Source organism: Oenanthe melanoleuca, chromosome 3 (assembly GCF_029582105.1).
Source record: "Oenanthe melanoleuca isolate GR-GAL-2019-014 chromosome 3, OMel1.0, whole genome shotgun sequence".
Classification (NCBI taxonomy): domain Eukaryota; kingdom Metazoa; phylum Chordata; class Aves; order Passeriformes; family Muscicapidae; genus Oenanthe; species Oenanthe melanoleuca.
The window spans coordinates 14,465,844-14,488,667 of record NC_079336.1 but is presented as its reverse complement, the minus strand read 5'-3'; the positions used below and the strand labels follow the sequence as shown (position 1 = coordinate 14,488,667).

The 22,824-nt window shown below is 36.0% G+C and overlaps 1 protein-coding gene across 4 annotated transcripts in view; it reads left to right on the top strand.

Annotated features, from left to right (window-relative positions):
• ASAP2 (ArfGAP with SH3 domain, ankyrin repeat and PH domain 2) overlaps positions 1 to 22,824 on the top strand; it is an 80,745-nt gene that overhangs the window by 35,773 nt on the left and 22,148 nt on the right. For all 4 annotated transcript variants that reach the window (XM_056488527.1, XM_056488525.1, XM_056488524.1 and 1 more), the window contains exons 6-14: positions 5,441 to 5,570; positions 7,660 to 7,745; positions 9,124 to 9,199; positions 9,687 to 9,773; positions 15,011 to 15,114; positions 15,224 to 15,293; positions 19,959 to 20,046; positions 21,803 to 21,851; positions 21,960 to 22,126. In XM_056488527.1, the coding sequence (XP_056344502.1) occupies positions 5,441 to 5,570; positions 7,660 to 7,745; positions 9,124 to 9,199; positions 9,687 to 9,773; positions 15,011 to 15,114; positions 15,224 to 15,293; positions 19,959 to 20,046; positions 21,803 to 21,851; positions 21,960 to 22,126 (857 nt within the window). The remainder of the gene's footprint in view (positions 1 to 5,440; positions 5,571 to 7,659; positions 7,746 to 9,123; positions 9,200 to 9,686; positions 9,774 to 15,010; positions 15,115 to 15,223; positions 15,294 to 19,958; positions 20,047 to 21,802; positions 21,852 to 21,959; positions 22,127 to 22,824) is intronic.

The following is a 22,824-nucleotide window of genomic DNA, read 5'->3' as shown; positions in this document are numbered from 1 at the left end:
GTTTTCCTGAAAAGAAAAAAAACGTTATTTTTTTTAAAAAAGTTACCTTATTTTGGGGCCTGTAAATGCCTTTCATCTTCAGAAGTCTTCTTTAACAAGTGTTGTGCTAATTCTATGAAATGTAAAGGTTTAATGGAGACTAATGAGCTATTTCTGGGAAGGCTGATTACCTCTCCTCCTTTGCCATTCTCCTTTTAAAAACTGGGCATGAGGTCTCTTGCACAACTGAGTGACGAGAACAAGTTGCTTGAATGTGCTTATGGCATTTTAAGCTCCAGGCATTAACAATACAGTACTGTGAAGAAATGCTAGCGCTCATACCTAGAAATAACTATCATTGATTTGTTTCTGAACTATTTGAAGTCAATGGAAAAATTAAAGTCAAATACAGTCATCTGTTAAGATGTCTGCACAACTATTTAAGTGATGCTATTTCCAGTTTGGTAAACTCATGTTTTACACAATATGAAACAATTTTATTTCAGAATTTCTGAAAATTCTGCAAGCAGTTCTCAATTGACTTCTTCAGAGCTCTAACTTGACTCAGTAGACCATTGATATTCATAGCTCCTAGGTATTTCTGGCATGCTTCTTTTTTAATGCAACTACATAAGACAAAGTGGAGGTCACAGCTTGTAAATAGTGATATAGAATGAAAGTGCTAAACAAGGTTACTTAAATATAGAATCATAGAATAGAATAATACAATCATTTAAGTTTGAAAATACCTTTAAGGTGATCAAGTTAAACCATAAATCTGAGGCTGCCAAGTCCACTTCTAAAGCATGTCCCTAAGTGTTACATCTACACAACTAAATGCCTGCAGGGATAGCGACTCAATCACTCCCCTGGACAACCTGTTCCAATGCTTAAAAACCCTTTCCAGAAGAATTTGTTTTCTAATATCCAATCAAAACTTCCCTTGGTGTAACTTGAGGCAGTGTCTTTTTGTCCTTTTCTTGTTACCTGTGAGAAGAAACTGAAATTCCACTGCTAAAACCTCCTTCCAGGTAGTTGTAAAGAGTGGTAAGTTCCACTGAGCCTCATTTTCAACAACCTAAAGAATCCCAGCTCCCTCAGCCACTTCTCAGCAGACTTGTGCCCCAGACCCTTCACCAGTTCTGTTGCTTTTCTCTGGATTTGCTCCAGCACCTTGATGTCTTTGAGGGACACAGCCCTCGAGGTGTGGCCTTGCTGGTGCAGAATACAGGAGGATGATCACTGCCTGTTCCTTTTACTGATACAGGCCAGAATGCCATTGGTCTTCTTGGCCACCTTGGCACACGCTGGCTTGTGTTCAGCTGGCTTCTGACCAGGACCTCCAGACTCTTTTCTTATGGGCAGCTATCCAGCCACTCTGTCCCCAGCCTGTAGCGCTGCCTGGGGTTGTTGCAATCCAAGTGCAGGACCTGGCACGTGGCCTTATTGAACTTCAAACCGTTGGCCTTTCCCTATTGATCCAGCCTGTCCAGATCCCTCAGCAGAGGCTTCCTGCCCTCCAGCAGATCTGCATCCCCCCCCAGTTTAGTGTCATCTGAAGACTTACTGGGAATGCACTCAATCCACTTTTCCAGGTGATTCATAGAGATATTAACCAGGACTGGCCCCAACACCAAGCCTGGGGAATACCATTAGTGACCAGTCACCATTTGGAGTAATTCCACTTACCACCATCCTCTAGGCCTGGCTTTTCAGGCAGTTTTTTTGCCCAGTGAACAGTGCGCCTGTTCAAGCCATGAGCAGGCAGCTTCTCCAGGAGAATCCTCTGGGAAACAGTGTCAAGAGCTTTACTGAAGTTTAGGTAACCATATCCACAATATACTGTTTAAAGTCTAAGATTTCATATTAAGTATTTTTATTTTGAAAGAGATTACCTACAAATTAAATGGAAAGGTCTTTGAATGAATCTGCAGATGTTATGGGTGAAATGATGAAAATATCTGAGCGTATTTCACTCTTTCTGCCCTCTTCCCCTTTATCATTCAGAGCAGGATATATGGAAAGAAAAACCTTTCCAGCATTTCCAAAAGGAAAAGGTGACTTTTCATGGAGGACTTGAGTGATAGAAGAGACATGCTTTACTGTGAGCATTGGCAGGCAGTAGGGTGATATAAAATAGAGGCTCTTTCACCGAAAAGCTGGAGGGCCAGAGCCTGGAGAGTCAGGCTGAAGAGAAAGACTAGACAAAGGAAATTTGAGATGAAAATGTCTAGTATCATTTTGTCAAACAAAATAGCCTTCAGAAGCACTTCTTTTTCCAGAGTGCTACAAATTCAAGTGTGCTTCTTCCAGGGGCTATTCTCAGTCTGTGCACCTTCTCATGTATGCAACCAGACTCAGCCTGGTTTATTGCTCTATGGAGAAGGAGAGGAAGAATGACAGAGATGCTTCCCAGCCGGCTGGTTCACTACTGCTGCATGTACACAGGGTGCTCTGATTGTTTACCCTTATTTTCTGGCAGAAAAGAAATACAAGTCTTTGGTGCTTATTTATACCATGAACTGTATGACAAAATTGCTTTATTTGAAATCAAAATTGTAATTATACTGAAAGATGGTTGCTTTTCAAATTGGAGTGGTAAAAATAGTCTTATATTGGAAACTGAATGGGTGAGACCATTCACTTTGTCTCTCTTTGATTTTACTGTTGTAATGCTTTGTTCTGTATTTCAGCTTTGTCTGTTACATCTGAGCTCACTGTATATTAGTTATGTGCAGCTGTGTTGTAAATGGAGTGACGTGTGCTCACATTTTAATCTTAGTCAGCAAAGTCTGTATATGAGATATGTGCGGCATGAGCTCCAAGAATAGCAGCATTACAAAACATTTGCTGCTTTCTTATTGCTTCTAGCGTATTTTTTAGAGTTTTCACCATTTTCTTATCAATTTGGGTTAATTGATCTGCCTGGAAAACCTGAATGCCCTGCAAAATGTGGACATCCCATAGTGCAGTGTTTCAGGACTGCCTTTGCCAAGAGGATTTGGTTAATGTCACAATAGACTGACACTTGAAGCTGACTTGATCCTTGCATGTGGATTGGACACTCAGCCAGCCTTTAGCACTCAGAAGATTTGCCTGCAAAATGGCTGTGAGGGGTTTTTTGTTTCCCTAGAAACAAAATGTCCTGTACTATCAGGTAGGAGGTAGCATATTATTGTGGCAAAACAACAGGGTAAATTCTGAATTACAAACATTAAGATGTAGTTAGATATTAAAAGCATAAATAATGAGTAAATGTACCGGCCATGTATCTCTGATACTTGTCGCTGAGAGATTATTTTGGGGTTTTGGTAAAGTATCTTTTGGAGTTTTTGCAAACAGGTAGCCTGAAGCTCCACCAAATGGCTTCAAGGATATCTTTCTCTGAATTGCTTCATAGAGATCAGTATATCTTGGTCTTGCTTTGTTTATTTTTTTGCCTGTGGAGTATGATTTATCCTTTAAAGAGCAGAGAGCATTCTTTCACCAGGCTTTCTTTAGGAGGAATACGATGTATCCTGTGATATTGTGCATAATGTTTGACTCTTTGGCAGTGTTCACTGTCTTTTGTTTTAACTAGTATTGAGAGATAACCTTACAACATGTTAATAAACTTCTAAGATCTTGGGGGTGGTTTCATTTTCTTATGCTTGAGTATTTTTCTCTGTAAAAAACGAAAATACTATACAATAGTAATTGGTAGTTATTAGCCTTGTCACACCTGGACAGATATTAGTGAGTTCTCTGGCCTCAAGAACTGTTAGGTTAATTTGGAAGTTGAGAGAACTGAAAGATCCTGGATCTTTCCTCTGAGTTTGACTGTTTCAGAACTATCAAGTATGATATAATGTAAACTCCTCTAGTGTGTGCTAGAAAGGAGCTGCATATTCATCATTTTCTGTGAATCTTTTTTTTGTCATGGTTTATTTTTCTTGTTCAGGATTGTCCACTTAATTCTTGTGTCTGGACTCTTGTTTTCTGTGACTTCAAAATAGCATAATTGGCAGTAATTGGGTATGAGTACTGACTTATTCTTCATGAAAACAGAACATTCTGGAATTGAGTTTTAATTCAGGCTATTGGAAGTTTTCAGAATATTTATTTCAAAGGAGAGGAGCTTCCTTCCAAATGTCTGCTTCTGGCGGGATGTAAGGAGCACAGTGCTGGCTGGATGTGCTGGCTGCTGGAATACTGCACAGGAACTGGCTCTGGTGTGCCTGCATGTGCTGAGAGCACAGTGGGGCTTTTTGAATTGCTGCTCAAAATCCTTCCCAGTGGGAATGTTGAAGGGAAGGATTAATGAAATTAATTCTTGTTTTCTGTTACTTCTTGAGGTGTAATAGGAGGCAGTTCCTCAATTTTGAAAAGTGTAAGTAATGAATATTCTGTTGACTGGGAGTCCTTAGACCTTCTAGACATTTTCCCATAAGCTGTTAGGGTAATGCTAACATCAGGTTAAGAGAGCACTTGAGACATGTCATCTTTTCAGGGAGAGAGCTAAGAGACACTTGACTACCCAAGAGGAGGTAGGACAGTTGTGTGTGTTATTTGTTCCTCTGATCTCCTTCCTGTATTCCTGTGTAATGCTTCCTCTTGTTCAAAAGCAGTGTATAGCGTTTCCTCAGGAAGCTTTTTTTCAGAATTTTGAGGTTCTAAACAGTATGAGTGGCGAACTAAAAGTCTTCAAAAATTTTCTTTCCTCAGTATATATAATTTTTTTATATTAGACTTGTCTAACTTGGTTGTCAAATTATGCTACTGCATTTAGGAATAATGAGGAGAACAGCTTTAACAAATTCAGAAGTGAGTTTGTGGGAATATGCCAGGCATTGGTTATTCATTTATATTCTGCAGGAGAACCTGTTTTATTCAGAGCTCTTGGAAAGTGTTCATGGAAACTTTTAGGGAATTAGGACAGCTGGTCTAGCAGACTTTGAAGTCTGCAACACAGCCGGCTGGTCGGCATTCCCAGTGCCAACTGGCTCAGCGGCAAGTAGAGACAGCAACTGTGATTTTGGCTTAGGAAACGCTGTATATATAGAAGATGACTTGATGACAGGCAAGACTCAATAAATCTGGTGACATAATTGAACTTTGTTAACCAGTGTTTGCTCTGTTGGGATTAAACATCCCCCTATGTTTTCAATTAAAACTCATTATTTTTTCCTGTATTTTCTTTCTTTGGAGCAAGAACTTAGTGTGTTCTTCTCATCGACTGTCTTCTTTTGGAATATCTGTCAGAACATTACTTTAACTGATGATTAATTAGATTTCTGCTACTATATGTCATTGCTGATCTTTAGTCATTGTCAAATTTCAAATGAAATGTCATCTGGAAGTAAGTTATATGCAAAGCTACAGGAGTTTGGCTCCGCATCTGTCAGGAGAATTTGTGAATAATCTGATTTCCTGAGAAGCTGTGGATTTCTCACTTCATTGACTGATTCTTTTTGCCTTATAGTACAAAAATAGAGAAGGAGAAAAAAGAGCACGCTAAGCTGCATGGAATGATTCGTACAGAAATAAGTGGAGCTGAAATTGCAGAAGAGATGGAGAAAGAAAGAAGGTTCTTCCAGTTACAGATGTGTGAGGTAAGATTCACTGTGAAACTATTATTGTTCTGCTGCTGTTTTTAGAAATTTTTTTAAAAATGCAATTGTTTAAGAGTAGCTCTGATATTAAAGGGAAATGCCAAGTTATTTGTTGACTCCATTTGTGAAAACAGTTTTTTTATTATCCTGGTGGGAAAACTTTGCAGGGAATTTAGATATTTTCTAATTTCACTTAACAGGTAAATTAATGCAAATAAAACACTAAGAGATTATAATGAATAAGTCTTTACACTTCTACTTCAGTGTAAGTTATTTTAAGCCCTTGATCATTCTCTGAATTGTTCCCTGTGCTGACAGCTGTTGAGGAGGAGAGGCTCTAGTCTAGCACACTGCTGGGTTGGTGCAGGAAAAAAGTGCTAGGGATGGAATCAAATTGTCTTTCAAGTTGTTTCAGAATGTTTCTGCTTCAAAATCTCTGTGATTTTGCAGTATGTTAAACCTGATGTGAGTATTTTTGGTTCGATTCATTTAAGGATATGTCTGGTTCTGTGGTTGGGAATTCAAGTTGCTGTGTTCTTTTTTAGTACACATTTGCCCAAAAATACACCATGCATGTTTCTACTGCCTTTGCTGTGATGATGATAGCTAATTTGACTCATATGCCAGCATAGCATAACTGCAGTTGTCCTGAATATTACTTTTAGTAACTACATGCGCTCATACATAAAAGCTTCACATTCCTATACAGAATTGGACTAAAATGTTCAAAACTGATAAAGGGATTTGAGTAACAAATAAACATATGGATGTTGCCAGCTAATTGCCCATCTGTATCCTTCCTAAGAAACAACTAGGAACAGATGCTTCTCTCTTGCTGTGTCACAATAAAGTAAGTTGTAGTGATAATGTAGGGTGAAGTCTGTGAAATTGGTCAAATTACCTTAAATTGGAATAGTTGAAGTGTATCCTGTATTTCTTTTGATTTTGTGGAAAAGTAGTTTATACTTGGTTACCTCATGGATAGTTGTGAAAGAGGAATTTGGTTTTGTTTTGATAATAAGTTAGAAGGGTGGCATATTGAAGTTTTAACATAAGTACAGACTAGTTCTCTGTAAATTATGAAAGTGAACTGAATACCAAATGCCTAGAGCTCCATTTTAAATTAATGGGAGCAGGAGAAGTGATTGTTGTAACTAAATACTATCTAGTGCACATGTCTACATTTAGGCTCATCATTTGTTCACCTGAACCAGCATAAGAAGCTGCAACACTGAAAGTTGGCACTTGGATGCTGCTTTACTTTAGTTGATTTAAAACATTTTGGGTGTACTGTGAGAAGGGGAAACTCAGATGCATTAGGGCATCATTAAGAAAACATTCACCCCTTTGCTTGGAGGCCACTGGTTAAGTTGCAGTTAAAATTTGTTGATGTTTAATGGACAGTTAAGGACTTTGATATTTGATCAATCATACTTCTGCTTGCATGGCTGACATTTTATGCTGTGATATTGAGGGGAGGAGCTGCCTGTTAATGTGGACTTTGATTTTGCCTTATGCAGAAGGACAGTAATAACATTTCATTGACACTTGACAATAGATTCTTTGAAAAATCTCTTGCTAAGCTGTAAGTTGTCATAATTACCATCTATAAGGATTTGATAAAGAAAACTATAAAATCAACAGGGGGATTTTAAAATTTGTTAAAATAATCTCTCACTTTTCTTTTTTTTTTGCAAACTGCTTTACTCCTTAATGATGTATGTTTAGCAATTAATTTAATAACTAGTGAGATACATTTTTAGATGTGCTGCTACGTGTAAGAATGGGTTCCTAAATATACTCCACAAACCCTTTCATGCTTTCTTTAACAGAAGCTTTCCTTAGAAGCCCCAAAGGATATTCTAACAATTTGAACAAATCATAGTGAAATATCCTCACAGGATATCAAAAGTCAGCAGTGACAAGAATTCTTTTTGTGTGATTTAACTCTTGAAGCCACTTTTTGCTGCATTTTCTTTTAGGTTTTGTAAATCTGTGACTGTTAAAACTTGTTGAAATATAACTGAAAATAAAGTGTTTAAAAAAACCCTGTAGCAGTAATATGTTTTGTGATTTACTGTTTTAACAGTACCTGCTGAAAGTCAATGAAATCAAGATTAAAAAAGGAGTGGACTTGCTTCAGAACTTGATCAAGTATTTTCATGCTCAGTGCAAGTATGTTTTTCTTTTCTTTATCTCTACACTAACTGGAGCAATATTTTGTTTTCAACTTTTGACATCATCTAACACTTTTCTAAAATTTTCAAAATCTTAAGATTCAGCTGTTCTTGCTGATGTCTTGAAAGATTACTTTTCAGATTAATCATAGCTTTTGTTACTATGCTCTGAAACATGTAATGTGATTGAGCATGTTACATTGAATGTAATCATATGTTCCAAAGGAACACTGAACAATAATTTGCATGTTTATAAACTACGCTTGAAACAGGGCTTTTAGTTTGATCTTAGTGGTCTATTTTTTTTAATGGAACTCTTTGAGTATATCTAACAATGATCTAAATTAATTCTGTGCTCAAGAAAAAAAAGTTGCATAAGCAGTGGAATAAAACTATATTGAAAGAGGCACTCTTTTTCTAGTTTATTGGAAGAGGACCCAGTATTAAAACACATAATTGTCATTAGAATTATGTGCTTTTGTTATGATATTGTTACAAATCTGTCATGTAGCAGTGAAGTCACAAGTATAAACTTGGAAGAGCCACTGCTAACCTGTTGAAATTAGTAAAGTTTTCATCTTAAAATACCAGTCTGCATCTATGTATTTTTTCCTTAAATAGCCGTGTTGCTTTCAAAATCAGTTTCACTTGTAGTGTCATTAGTCTGTTCTGTCTGTTTAATAAAATTTTGTGTAAATGCTATGTTGTGTTGTCACTTTCATACTGTTTCCAAGAGTGAAAATGTTTTATGTTGTGAACAGTGCAGCAATATTTAATCAAATATGCATGTAACTGTGATTTCTTAAATTTTATTTTTTAAATCTCAAATTATTTTTTTTTAAGAACTGGAATACTTGGGATAGATAGCATTGCTCTGCCAACACAAGATGCATGTACTACAGAAAGATGTAGCATATTCAGTTTGCATATAGACCATAATTAATGCTTTGGAAACAAGGGGGTTTTCCTTTAGTAAAAGGATTGCATCAGATATAAAATTATGTGGCTTCAAGAAATCACAATTATTTTATATCTGCCAGAATTTTTGCAGTTCTGTAAATGAATCTTACTTATTCTGGGCCTTCACAAAATGTGATGAGAACTTGTATTTGTGGTAAGAATGAAGAAAATTTGTGTGGCAGTGGATTGTGGCAATTCTGAATTTAATTGGGGATTTTGCATTTTAGAATAAGCTATGATGGAAATAAAGAGGTGAATCAGTCAAAGATGGATTAAAAGAAGTTTACTGTTTTGTTAATAAAGCTGTTAAGTTTATGGCATGGATAATAATATGTATGTCTTACTTTGGCAACTTTTAAAGCAGAAAATACAAAGTAAAGTTTCATAACCACTTGCTTTTTGCCTTTCTTTTTAAGTTTCTTTCAGGATGGGTTAAAAGCAGTTGAAAGTCTCAAACCTTCAATTGAGATGCTCTCGACAGATCTTTATACAGTGAGTATAAACCTTTCACGTTTGTGTGGTAAATTTAGTTTTTTACTGCAGAAGCATGATCGTTTTGGTTCAGGTTCCCTGACTGCTTTAATAGTCAGCATTTAAGGTTTACAGTAGATTGTTGGTAAAATCTTGTCTTAATATGGCATTCAGAAGCCTTAGTTTCAGTTCAGGACCCCACTGTGTAAAATGTTATGAAAACAGCCTTTGCTCTGAAGTGTTTATTAAGTGAAAAATAACGTGCGGTTTCAAATGGAACACAAGGAAGCAAGGGCATTGTGAGGCAATATCAAAGTCTTAATCTAGCAATATCCTAAACATTATCAAGTTTTCTGAAGATGAAAGGGAAAATAAAATGATCACATCTTTTACTTTCCTTTTGTTCTCGCCTAATATTTCTCAAATAATGTACCATTTAAGCAGCAAATTTTAAAGACCTGAATTAGAAAAAAAAGTTATTTTTAACCTGTGTTTTTCTTCATTCAAGATTAAACAAGCACAAGATGAAGAACGAAGACAGTTAACACAGCTCAGAGATATTTTAAAAACAGCACTCCAAGTTGATCAGAAAGAGGTGAGTATATAAGGTGGTTTAACTTTGGAATACCTATTTTAATTACTTGTAATGTTAATATTAAAAATAAAGTTATTTTAACTTTTATCAGACATTTAATTCTTTTTCTTCATTCATCTCTGTTTTGATGCTGATGTTGAATGTTTCTGACAAAGGCATTTTTTTAAAAAAAAAATGAATGCCCACTAAAAATATGAGACTTACTGAAAAATAGCTTCTTTTTGTTACCAGTACTGTAAAATACTTCATATGGTGCTCTGTTGATCAAACTGAAAATGAAAGAACTTGGGTAGTATCATGAAGATCCTATTCATAGAACCTTATCTCACAATTTTATTCCAAACTATATAATGATTATGTAAAACTAAGCTTCAAATCCCAAAAGACCTCTGTCATCATCTGCAAAAATGGCAATCAAGTTTGCTACTCAGCTGCAAAATGCCACTGTTCAGATGTGCAAGAGCTGGGTCAGTTTGGCAATCTAATAAGTATTTTTTAATTCCAATTACAATTGCCGTTAGATTTAATGACTTCTGGACTAGTTTCAAACTCTGATCTGGAAGTAAGCATCTTTTGTATAATGTAATCCTAAATATTGGGTCGACTTTTGTTTCAGATTGCTAGTGCCTCTTCTTCTTATAAATAAATGCCAGCCAGTTTCCTTTGTGTGGCTGCTGGGCCATGAGTAAGTGATGAATGAACCCCTGCCCCCTTTTCAGATTCTCTTTCTGAGAGGGATCACAATGAAAGAGTTTAGTCTACAGAGCACAGACTTCCTTGATCTTTTCTGGTCTTGCTTTGATCTTCCCATAAAATTTAGGGTGACTCCTAACTTTTACTGGTCACAGATGATGGTTGTTGAGCCATGTAATCTAGTGAAAGATGTCCTTACCCACAGCCGAGGGTTGGGCTTGATGATCTTTAAAGGCCCCTCCCAATCCAGACCTGTGTGATTCTGTGACTTGCGGACAAGCATTTGAGACGGTCCCGAACACTCTTCACCTTGTCACCTTGGGAAGTTTGTGATAATGTCCATTGTGCACAAAGTCCCATAAGATAATCAGGCATTTCCTTGGATTCTGCCTGGCATTCAGGACTCACTGATTTGCCAAAAACTTCCAAATTCGAGCTTGGTAGAATAAGAGACTAGGGACCTCTGGCTTTGGGTTAGCCATTGATTGCCTATTTCCAAGAATGAGTCTTTGCTGTTTAGGTGTCCTCTTTTAATTGGGTCTGTGCTCAAGAGAGCTAGCAGTAGTAGTTGACTTTCATGGTTGCTGGGAATGTCTATCAGTGATACTGATATTTAATATATACATGGAAGATGTGACGAGTACACATTTTTTCACAGACTCAGAAATTAATACACATAAATTTATTATTTCTACTGGGTTTATGACATGTAAAAATACAAGTACAAAAAATGCTTTATGCAATAGTCATTTTTTATTAATTCTTCAAATTTAGATATAGATGCTTACCTGCAGAGCATGAGAATTACTCTAATTATTTTTAAAGCTTTTTGAAAACATTAATTAATCAATGAGATGCCAAAGAATTCTTACATCATTTACTGTACAACCCGCTAATATTATTCTTGTTTCACTGTAATTTTCTTTACTATAACTGATTTCTTTTTCCTTCCTGAAATGCATTTACATTTTGTGACCGAAGTCTAGGAGAGTAAGTGTTACTATGTTTTAATGAAAATAGTGGCATGATTTCCATTCAGATTTCAAGAAACTGGATTTTTCCTCTGAGCTTTTGTCTGTTGGCATGAAAAGATTGGTTCTTTCTCCTCTTTAGTGTATTTTATTGCTGGGGGGAAAAAAGTGAAAAAAGAAAAAAATTATTAAAAAATTATCAGATTTTTCTTGAGAAAGAACATTGTTGCAAGACAAATTGGTGATTTCCTTTGTAATTTCCTTTGTTTTGGAAATTAAATCCAGTTGCTTGATTTGATGTTCTTGCAAGATTTTGAAGTACATGTATTTTTTATTAAAATGGAATTCACATATGAAGTGGCAGAACATTGGCAAGTATTGTTCTGTTGTGTTTAAAAAATTGAGCACACATAAGTACTCTTAGTGAACCTTTTTTTTGTTGTGCCTGTATGCATAATTTCTTCCTGCACACAACTTCCTCAAATTTGATTTGTATTGAAACTTATTTTTGAAATGTCATTATGTACACCTTCATAATTTTTGATTTTTAAGCTTTTATTTTTCAAAGGTAGAAGTTCTGCAAGTTTCAGAGTCAACCTTAGAATTGTATTGCCTTAACTGTTCTTGTTTCCATGACCTTGGGTGAGGTCACCTCCTGCGACTGTAGTGTTTAGATTTATTTCTGCTTCTTTGGTAGAACCTATAATCTATTTAGGCTACTGCAAAATATGATAAATGTTATGTTTCTTACAAAAATTATGGTAGTTTTGCTGTAGGAGAGACTGCCTGCAGGGGATTCTGATAGATATAGTCTTTTGGAGACTTTTTGGGGCTGTAATAGGGATGGGATAGATAAGGGATAGATCTCTGGAACATCCTCTTGGCAATGATCCTGTAAATGTCAGAGAAGCTTAAGCTCTGGGAGAGCAATAAGAGCTTTTTTTGGCAGCTTTACACACAGGAGTGATCTATACAGTCTAAAAATCCTCCTCCATGGGAGCTGTGGAACGGCTAGCCAAAATTTGTTCTGTATATGTTGAAGCGCCTTGTATGAAAAGTTCTGTTGTGTAGTGGGGCTGATAAATAGGATTTTAGAATATCTCCTACCAGTAGTCACAGACCATCTTTACAGAATACTCTTTTCACATTTCTTTCACTTTTAGTTCTGTGGTTCAGCTTGACTTGGAAGTCACTATATCTTTATAGACTTTGGAAGAAAAAATTTCAAACCTTTCTATGGTCAGTGAGTGATTCACTAAGAGCATGCTGCAAATTTTAAATGACTCACTTCTTTTTATATGCCTATCTGCATTTCAAAGTTGATACAGTGGTCAAAGTTCAGTTCCTTAGGCTTGTGTACTTCAGCCTTTTCTGATCTTGTTATGTTCAAGATATACTTAAAATGACAATACTCTGTATTAGGTGTGTGTCCTCTAGCCAGCAGTGATCCATTTCCTCCCATAGGTAATGTACATTGTTTCTACTCCTCCAGTGAGGCTATTGGGTCTGACCCTGTTATCTGTGATTTGTATCTGTGTTGTGCAGTATGCAAACCAGAAGTAAGGGAAGATCCTTGGAGACCCTGCTTATGGAAAAGGCATGCTGAAAGGAAGGATGTTAATTGTGGTGGTGATTCCTGGGGTGGTTACCGTCTCTTAGGAGCTGGATCAAAATCATAAACTTCTTGTCAGACAGCTGTGGAAAACCATCGTTTGGCAATCATGCTGGGCAGTATTGATCTAGACATGACCTGACCTGAGAATTTAAAATGGACAATGTGTTTGTCCTTAAGATCTTTTAATGAAATAGTATTACATTTTTAAGATACTGCTCATAGTCATGAATGTGTGGAAATACACGTCAGCTGCTGCAGCTTCCTCTCCTGCTGAAATGAGGCAGGAAGCTTTTATTATTGGTTTGCCAGTTTGGCCAAACACAGCAGCTGAGCATAAACAGATGAAGGGAGGTAGCTGAAATGAGGCAGAAAATAATGCACAAAAAGTAGCAGCACAGGCTAAAATAATGGGAATGGTGCTATGAGCAGGTGTTGGAGGTCATTAGTAATCTTTAAATAATTGAGGATGGGGAGAACTGAAATTAATTTCCTGTCAGGCCTCTAATCTTGGGAATGGAGTTCCTTTACTGACTAATGGGAGGCAGAGATCAAGGCATTGGTAGGGCACAATAGGCAGTGTCAGATCAGATTTTCTTCAAAAGTCAGTAAATGTATGCGTGCAGCAGTTTTTAATGAGTGACAGGAATATTTAAAAAAATGTTGTTCTGGCTTGATGTTGTGCAAAGTGCAAAACCAAATAATTCTATGTAAACAAATGGAATGATAAACAGACTGGTTTAAATTGTAAAGGATGCTTTCTCAGGCATAGACAGCTAAGTGGTAGTTCTTTAGGGCCTTTAAAAGGCTCAGATGATGTACTAGCCACCTGGTATGACTTCCTCAATCACTTGCTGAGAGGCAGGAAGGGGGCACAGGTTGCTTCTATTGAAAAGGAGCACCAAGGAGTGCTGCAGCCTGGCAGAGCTCAGCTCATGGCTCTCTGGACCACTGAGCTCCAGCAGTGTATTCAGGATGGGCCTGAAATCCTGCAGCTTGGAGGTGTGGAGTCTTAAGTGCTCTAAACAGGGGTGTTGGTGGGAGCTCTGTCCCTACTGTCATGTTTAGAATAGCTCATAGTCATACAGGGGAGCTGCTTTGTGGGTTTTTTCCTTACTATACTTGTATTATACACCCTATATAGCACAAGAGTAATTATGTCCATAGAGCAATGACAGTAGAAAAGAAAAAAATGAAAATTTTAAGTAATAGTCATTGTTAATGTGTGCATTAAAAGTCCATTCTGTCGTGTTACTGCTTTTGATATGGTGAGATACATCAGATTCCTCATTTTCAGGTTGTTATTTCTTAAGAAGTTGGACTCTTGCAGCAGTGGGTCATGCCTCTGAGTAGTTCTGAGAGCAGTGAGAAGGGTTCAATTAATCCTTGTCTCTTCCTGTCTAAGATTTCTACTTTCTTCTAGACATTTTCCTTTAAGTTATTAGTTTTTGGAAATGACTTTTCAATTTTTCTGTGTGACTCCTGAGCTATGTTTCCAGGACGATTCTTTTGCTTTTCAGACAATGACTTGACTCAGTTTCCACAAAGAAAATTACTTTTTCAAATTGATGTATATAATTATTTTTTCAATGGAAGAGTGCACTAGCAATTGCAAGTAATAGTAGTCTTTAATGTTTGTACCTTGCAGTGTTTACATGAGTTGGAAAGGCCACTGATCAATTAAGTTTTGGATTAAAACCCCCATATATTAAGGCCAAGAGTAAATCTAAATAAAAGCAAGTAAAAATCTTTTGGCAGGTGCTCATAATGAATACTTCTCAAATGGTTTTTGTGCCCTCTGTAAAAATGAATGGATCTTGTTCTCTCTTGTTGAGGAGGAAAAGTGTACTTTATTTGGCCTGTAGGACTAGAGCAGGAAGGAAAAGCTCTGAAACTCATTAGTGGGGGGTAGTTTGGTTGATAGTGTGGAATGCATCACAAATTGCTATTGATTATTTCAGGATTCTCAGATTCGTCAGAGTACAGCTTACAGTTTACATCAACCTCAGGGAAACAAGGAGCATGGCACTGAGCGGAGTGGCAGTCTCTACAAGAAAAGTGATGGGTAAGTACTGCTGGAGTTTGCTGGGAGGAATATTAGGTCCTAAGAGCTCAAGCAATGTAATACAAAATATATTTAAAACTATCACCTTTTTTTTTCCCCTTTAAACTAGAATCAGAAAAGTGTGGCAGAAAAGGAAGTGCTCAGTTAAAAATGGTTTTCTTACAATTTCCCATGGTACAGTAAGTATTTGTTTACAGTATTTTATGTACATGGTTGCTAATACAGAAAGGCAAGCTATGCTGGTCTATATTTATGATTTGGAATTGACTAGATTCCTGATACAGTGTTTTGAATGTGAAGGATTTATTTTTTAAGGCAGACTTTTAGAAATATATCAAGACATACACAGTATCTAAAAATACAGCTATTTTAATGTTCATGACTGTTAATGGGAAAAAAAGGCTTTTTTAGTGACTCAGTTCATGTAAATGTTCATATTTTACCAGGCTCTCTAAAAATACAAATTTTAACTTCTTTTTTTTTTCTATTTTTAAGATATGAGTTAAACAACTTATGTGTGCAAGATAAACTGAGAGCATGCTGAATTGCTTTTCTCCCCTAGATTTGCTGATGTGTAGTAGTCTGTTAGCTCCTTAGGAGTAGCTGTTGGGGAAAATCAAGTCTAAAAACAACTTCTACCAGAATCACAGAAAACAGAGAGATAAAAATTCCTCTATTACGGCTACTGGTGTTTGAACACATTAACTTTAACTATTAAACCATTTGTTAAAATTTTAAAACTTTATGCTTTTGTGGTTGGAACCTTTCGCACTTTGCTTTCAACTTGGTTTTGCTTTTCTGTAACATTTTTTGTATTGCTTTCTCAAAACTTTTAAGAAAGTTTCTTGAGGCAAAAAATAACACAGTGACAGTATTTCCCATTCTTAGTCTAATAAACAGTCCTGTTTCTTGGTCCTGTTATGAACTGTTCCGTTCTTCATCCTATTATGCCTGTTGCTATGACTACAAGTTGACCCTGGCAGCAAAAATGAATCAATCTCTCATTTGTGAGACTTAACCACAAGCTGCTGCCCTCAGAACTGATAATCGGGAATTAAGGAAGAGTGTAAAGTCAGGCCTGCAAAGCAGATTCATTACTATGGCTTTGGAATTGTCCACTTGTTTATGCCTCTTCTTATTTGGATGTGTAAGAGTGTGTCTTTCTTGGAGAGAGATCTTTTGGTATTCTGTGCTGGTGTCTCTATGTGCTGTGATTGTGCTTGATGTTGGACATGCTGTACTGGTACCAGTAGGAATATAGTTGGGGAGCTCAGAGCTGGCAGAGGCTACAAAATCCACTCGAAGAGCAGAATTTGAAAACTTTTACTTGCAAGTACAGTTACTGAGTCTATCAAGATACTGTTTTCTTCTCTTTTTATAAGCTGTCTACCAGATGGCCTGACATTTTTAGAAGCAGTAAGTTCCTACTGAAACCAGTGCAGCTGTAGCTGGAAATCAGTTCCTAAGGCAAATACTCAAATGTGAATTTAGATAGGTGTGTTTTACAGGTATGGTCTCAATGTTTTTATGTTACAACATGAGAGAAGTCCCTTCTTGTTTTAAAATATATTCCTAAAAGGTATTTTTACTTATTTGCTCACTTCCCCCTTATATAATATTGATGACAGCTTTATGTAAAAGTTAATGAATTTTTCACAGACAGTGAAGCAGGTAGAAGTGATTTTTGTTCATTAAAAATTTTACAGACTGCTCTGAATATCTTTTGAATGGAGAGAATATGTTTGGTCCTGTCAGTCACCCAGCTGTGACCCTGTATGTGCCTGTCTGCATTGGCATATGTGCCAAGTTATTATTTTAGACAACTAAAAGCTTAAAAGAAATAAACATTCATACATTTAATGTACACGGATAAAAAAACTATAGAAGAAGATTGAAACATGTAATTAGGAATTCCTAAGTCCTTTCCAGATCAAGAAGTCACAAGGCAAAAAGATTTCAGAAATATCAGACTCCTCTAAGCTGATTTGTCTTTAAAGAAGGTTCACTGGTTTTTTGGAAAGAAAATTATATAAGAGAATCTCCTTATCAAATCTTTTTTGTTGGTCTTTCTTTACTCCTGAAAACTTCACCATGATGATTAAAAGGACAATCTGAAGGCAAAACAATCAGATTTCATCTTTTATTCTGAAGTTGATCACTGATATCCAGAAAAAACTGCATGATGAAATCTACCAGCCAGTGTGTTAAGTGAACATATTTGCTCAGCCTTTTGTAAAATCAGCTCTATATCTCCTATATTGTCTCAGAGGCCTAACTTTTTGATTCCTACACTTCTGTTTGTTGCTAGAACAGTTTATAAGCCAGTTTTGCTGGATAGTGGGTTGCCATTTCTTCAGGAAGGAACATGAATTGATGCTTAGGTCTGTGTATAGCATGAAAAGTGGCAACACTTTTCAGGGTGTTGGCATGTTAATGTGGGTGTCCAAAAACTCAGCAGTAGTCGGAAATTTAATTGTCTAATCAGAGACTCGATCAGGAAAGTGAATCTCAGAGGATTCAAACAAGTAGTGTAATAGTAGTTACATTTGTTAGTCTTTTCCATGTCTAGTGTCTTCTAATCCTGCCAAGTGTCTGAATCAGTGTGGCTGAGGAGCTCATACAGCCTTCCTCCCTTTTTCTTTGAGCTTCAACTTCTCCCCAGGCAGTCCTGCCATGTGATGTTGTGTTGTCCACAAGCAATAGGTACAGGCCAGGGAGGCTGCTGGAGAAAAACTTACTCGGCTGTAGGATGGAAGTATGAATGAGGTGCTATCAGCCACATGCATAGGGTTTTTAATACCCTTGTAAATGCTGACTTCAGGTTAGGAGTTATTCAGATAAAAGCTTAAGGATATGTATGGGTTCCAAGATCAATATACTGGCCCAGGATATGTTATTGTCGTTGCAGCCATTTCTTTGGGTTCTCAGAGTGTGATACTGAGTTCTTCTGCTGCATTCTCCTGTCCAGAGGGAGAAGTCCTGTGTGCATTGGTCCTTCAGACCTCTCTGAAGCACTTTACTACATTCATTTAAAACTTCATATTTCATAGATTAGAGAAAATTAATTAGATCCCAAATGCATTTCAGATCTGAAGTCCTGGGGGGAGGGGATTTTCTCTTAAACATTAATTGCATTTTTACATTCTGATAGAGCTTGTGAGAAAGGTATGTATGAGTTGCCCAGTGTCTATACAATTAATAATTTATAAATATTTTTATATATTTATATATAATTTATAACTAAATAATTAAAACTGTATGCACTTCTACTACTAAAAGGAAGCCTGGAATTTGAAAAGCTATTTATTAGGCAGAGAATACAATGCGATTGTCAATAAATTGTCATCTTGCTGCCTCCAAAACCTCTCTTGGGTATAATTTGTTTTTCATTGCCCAGCAAGTGACCTACATGTTTATTGTTTCAAAGCTTGCATGACTTTGTTTTGTCTGCTGCTTATGCTGGGCAAAGCATGAGCCTGCTATTTTTCAAGGACACCATGCTTCTTTTTCTTCCTAACAGGAAAAAAATACATAATTGTTTCCTTGCTTATGTTTCTCCATGGTTTTGAATTTTTTTAACTGATCTTCAGATATAACGATACTGTTCTTTTTGGCCAGCTACATTGTTTTATCAGATTGTTTCAAGGGAATCTTTTGACTTGTTGTCCCTTGTTTTTTTTTTAAATTAAATGTTTTCAGCAATAAATTTAGATGAGATTGTGAGAATGTCTACATTTCTTATGATTCATTGCAAGTTAACGACGTGATAGTACAGCTTCATTTGGTAATAGTTTTGTTTAGTTTAAATCTTATTTTAGCAACTTAGTCTATTAATATGGTTAGAATGCAACAATAAGTGTGGTGATATGTTTGTGAATATTGCTATCCTTATAGCAGTCCTTTCCTAACAGTTTAGATTATTATTTTTTAGATATTATTGTCTAAGGAAAAGGTTGTCTAGTTAAATCTGTTTTTTGATTTAATTATTCTAAAAGAAGAGTGAAACTAGTTATCAACTGTAGGAAGTGAAAGCCATTCCTCAAGTCAAGTTTGCAAATAAGTCTTTCTAGGTCCTACCCCAGGTCTGTAGTGCAGGTAGGTCAAGTGAAAGACGAGTGCAGAGTTCTGTTTGAAAAGTCTTTGTAGCCTTTATGACTCTTTCCAAATGCTGGTTCCTTGAGAATCTTGCTCTTAGTAGAACACTGTTGCTTTCTGTTCAAAAAGGAACTGGAATAGCTGAGAGGAACTTGACTAGAAAATATATATTTTTAAAAAATATATATTATTGCACTTGATTTTTTAGTAATCAGCTAGCTAGTTTACTTTTACACATTTGCTGTAATAATTCTCTGTGAAAACTTATTTTCCTTCACTTGGTTCCCTTTGCTGATTTTAAAATTCGGCATTTGTTCTCACCTGGTTATCTGGGGACCCCTTAAAGACGTTAACAGCAGTCAAAATAGTTAATTATTGAAAACAAAACAAGTAATTTTTTAAAACTAAATGTGTGAGTGTTAGGGCATTAAATATAAGGATGAACCTGTCTCTTTTTCATACCCAGTTCCTTCAGGTAAGTGTTCCTGATTATCAGTAATTGAAGAGATTCTACCCTTCTTACTTTCAAAATTATACTGTCTATCTAGTTACTAGTAAACAAAATAGTCAAATAGAAGTATCTTATGGACCATGATGCAGAAGAAGACATAAATGAAAAACTAGGAACCTTAAAAATTTAACAGCCATTTGTCAAGTCTTTGGCCAGTGGGACACTATCCTATGCTTTCAATCTGCAGGGTTCAGTCAGTATGGATATACTAAAATGTGTATGTTTTATCTTCAAATAGGCTAACCGACCTCCAGCAAAGCTCAATCTGTTAACCTGCCAAGTGAAAACAAACCCAGAGGAGAAAAAGTGTTTTGACCTCATATCACGTAGGTTTGTTGTTCAGGTCTTTTTACTTGCAGCTCATAGCAGAATTTTGCATTATTTCTGTACATGTGTCAGTAATCCACTAGAACATTTTTGCCATTGTAGAATGCTTCCCTTTATAAAATGTCCTTCCTGTGGCAATTTGACCTTTCAGTTATTTTAGCATAATGTACTAACTGTGCCTGTTTCTTTGGAAAACCACTTGTTTTTAAAAGCTGTCTTCATTTCTTTTTTCTATTTAATTTTTTGCTGTCTTACAGCAGAGTAACTTTTTTGCTATGACATCACTCTTCATACTGAAAATGTCCTAGCTGATCATCTTGACAAGTTACAACTTTTGGACAAGATCAAAAGATGCTTGTAAAACTTTGAAATTTAAGTGTGGTGGTTGCTATGCAACTGTGAAGAAAATACTAAAAGCAATTTTTGATTTTATTATCTCATAATAGATAAAAACAGAATATCCACCAAAACTGAATAATTTTTGGATCAGAATGGTATGATATGAAATTGTGTAGTAGAATGTTTCCTTTGTTTTCTCACTAGAATATTTTACTGAATTATCTATCTCAAATTAGCTGGGGAGAAGAATATAAATGTATTCTTCATTTGTTCCTTTATTGAAGCATTAAGTTCTTCTGCATTTGTAAATGTAAGCTGGGCTGCTTAAGTGAATAGACTGGAATGCTTGTGTTCAACATACAGCTCATTCATTTCTGCTCAAGCGACTGAGTTTCCCTGTTTACTTTTGCACTTTCTTTATTGATGATCGGGCCGTGTTTTGCCCAGTATCAGCTTATTGCAATGTTACCACACACTTGGAAAGGTATGACTGGCCTTTTAGCCTTCTCCAGATGACTCTACTTCATTTTACTGTAGAGTTAAAAAATTCCTTGTTCTTTACAAAATGCAAATTGCTGTGTCATGCCAAGATAAAAATCTCTTAATGTAGCACTTTCCTTTCTGTTCTTTCATGTATCTTCTCTATCTTAATATTTTCCATACTTGAAACTATCTTTTAATACCTTCTAGCCTGAATATTTTTCAAACTTTAGAATCTTAGAATATTTTTGCCAATAGCTTTACCTGTGTTGTTTTCATCAACTATTCTCACTCCAGCTCAGTCATTAAACTGTATAATTTCTTATTCTCCATAGACTTAAAATGCATTATGCATTTTTCTTTAGTAGTACACTGTGATAACAAAGCTAAGAATTAGAAAAGTAGTAGTAAATTGAAAATCATGAGCTTGGTTTAAATCAAACGGCCTGGGGCTCATGCTGGTTGTAGTTTGGACTTCGTGGCTGGCAGATTTTTTTTTGTTTGTGATTATTGGATTTTAAGAGCGCATCTGAACTCTTTAAGTCTTTCTTACATACACAGATAAACACAAATATGAACTCTATATTTCACTCCCCTCCCTCCCAGCAGCACTTTTTACTTGTGATTACTGAGGTTATATCCAGAACACAGAACATTTCCTTCGCTCTCCTGCTGCTCGTGTGATAAAAGCACAGCACTGAAGAAAACAGCTCCTGTTTAAAATGCAACAAGCCACCTTGTAAATGCGGATGTAATTATAGATGAACTGTAGGTAGTAAGGTGAAATTTCTTAAATAGACTTTTTGTCTGTCAACTCTCCAGTAATGCGAATAGAGACATCAGGAATCAATTAATTTTAGATTTCATTGAGAGAAATCTGCAAGATGAGTTGTTCAATAATTTTTTTAATCAGTATGTGAATTATTTATTGTGCAGACGACAGAACATACCACTTTCAAGCGGAGGATGAACAGGAATGTCAAATGTGAGTTATTTTGCTAATTCTATTTTTGATACTGGTGATCTACTGAGACTTAATTTGAACTTCAGAAGTGCCATAACAGTTAATAGCAAAATATTGCTGCCATTTTAGATGGACATCTGTGCTACAAAACAGCAAAGAGGAAGCTTTAAATAATGCATTCAAAGGAGATGATAACACAGGAGAAAATAATATTGTCCAGGAACTGACAAAAGAAATTATATCTGAAGTCCAGAGGATGACTGGAAATGATGTTTGTTGTGACTGTGGAGCACAAGGTGACTCAATTAAGCATATTTCTAATTGGTAAACATTCTTTGTCTCATGAGAATATTTAAGCTAATTTTATGCTTTCACTTTTACTCATTATTTCACAAAAATTATATACATAGTAGAATATGCTAACAGTTTAATGGAACTACTTTAGTAAGATTGATTTGCTATATGCTTATTATCAGAGGGGAGAGAAGTTACTAAGAAGCTTATTTTTCTCCCGTATATTTTGCTAATTGTAACTTTTGCTTATATAAATCAAATGAACTTATGTAAAATATGGGTTAATTGGGAAAAACTGAGCAGCCATATGCTACTTGAAGCATTTTCTTAATATACCTTTTTTCTTTTTTTTTTTAAATCATGTTTGATGGAAAAGTGAGACATACAGGCTGTATACATTTTGAGAAGAATGCTGACTATGGTTTGCAGTGTTGGTTTTGTTGATCAATTAATTTCTACTTTAACCCTCTTCAAATTATTTTTTAAATCCTGCTGTTTCCTGTGTTCTTTCATGTTGCAGTGGCACTGCAGGACTTCGGTTTTTTGATGTAAAACTGTAGCTGCAGACATCAGCTCTGATGCTGTATGCACTTTCCAGATCAATAGCTACTTCCAGCAATAAGTATTGTGTAAGCCTATGGGAAGAGTCAAGCCTGCTGTCTTAAAAAAAGAGAGTATAAATGGCAACTAACAAACCTTT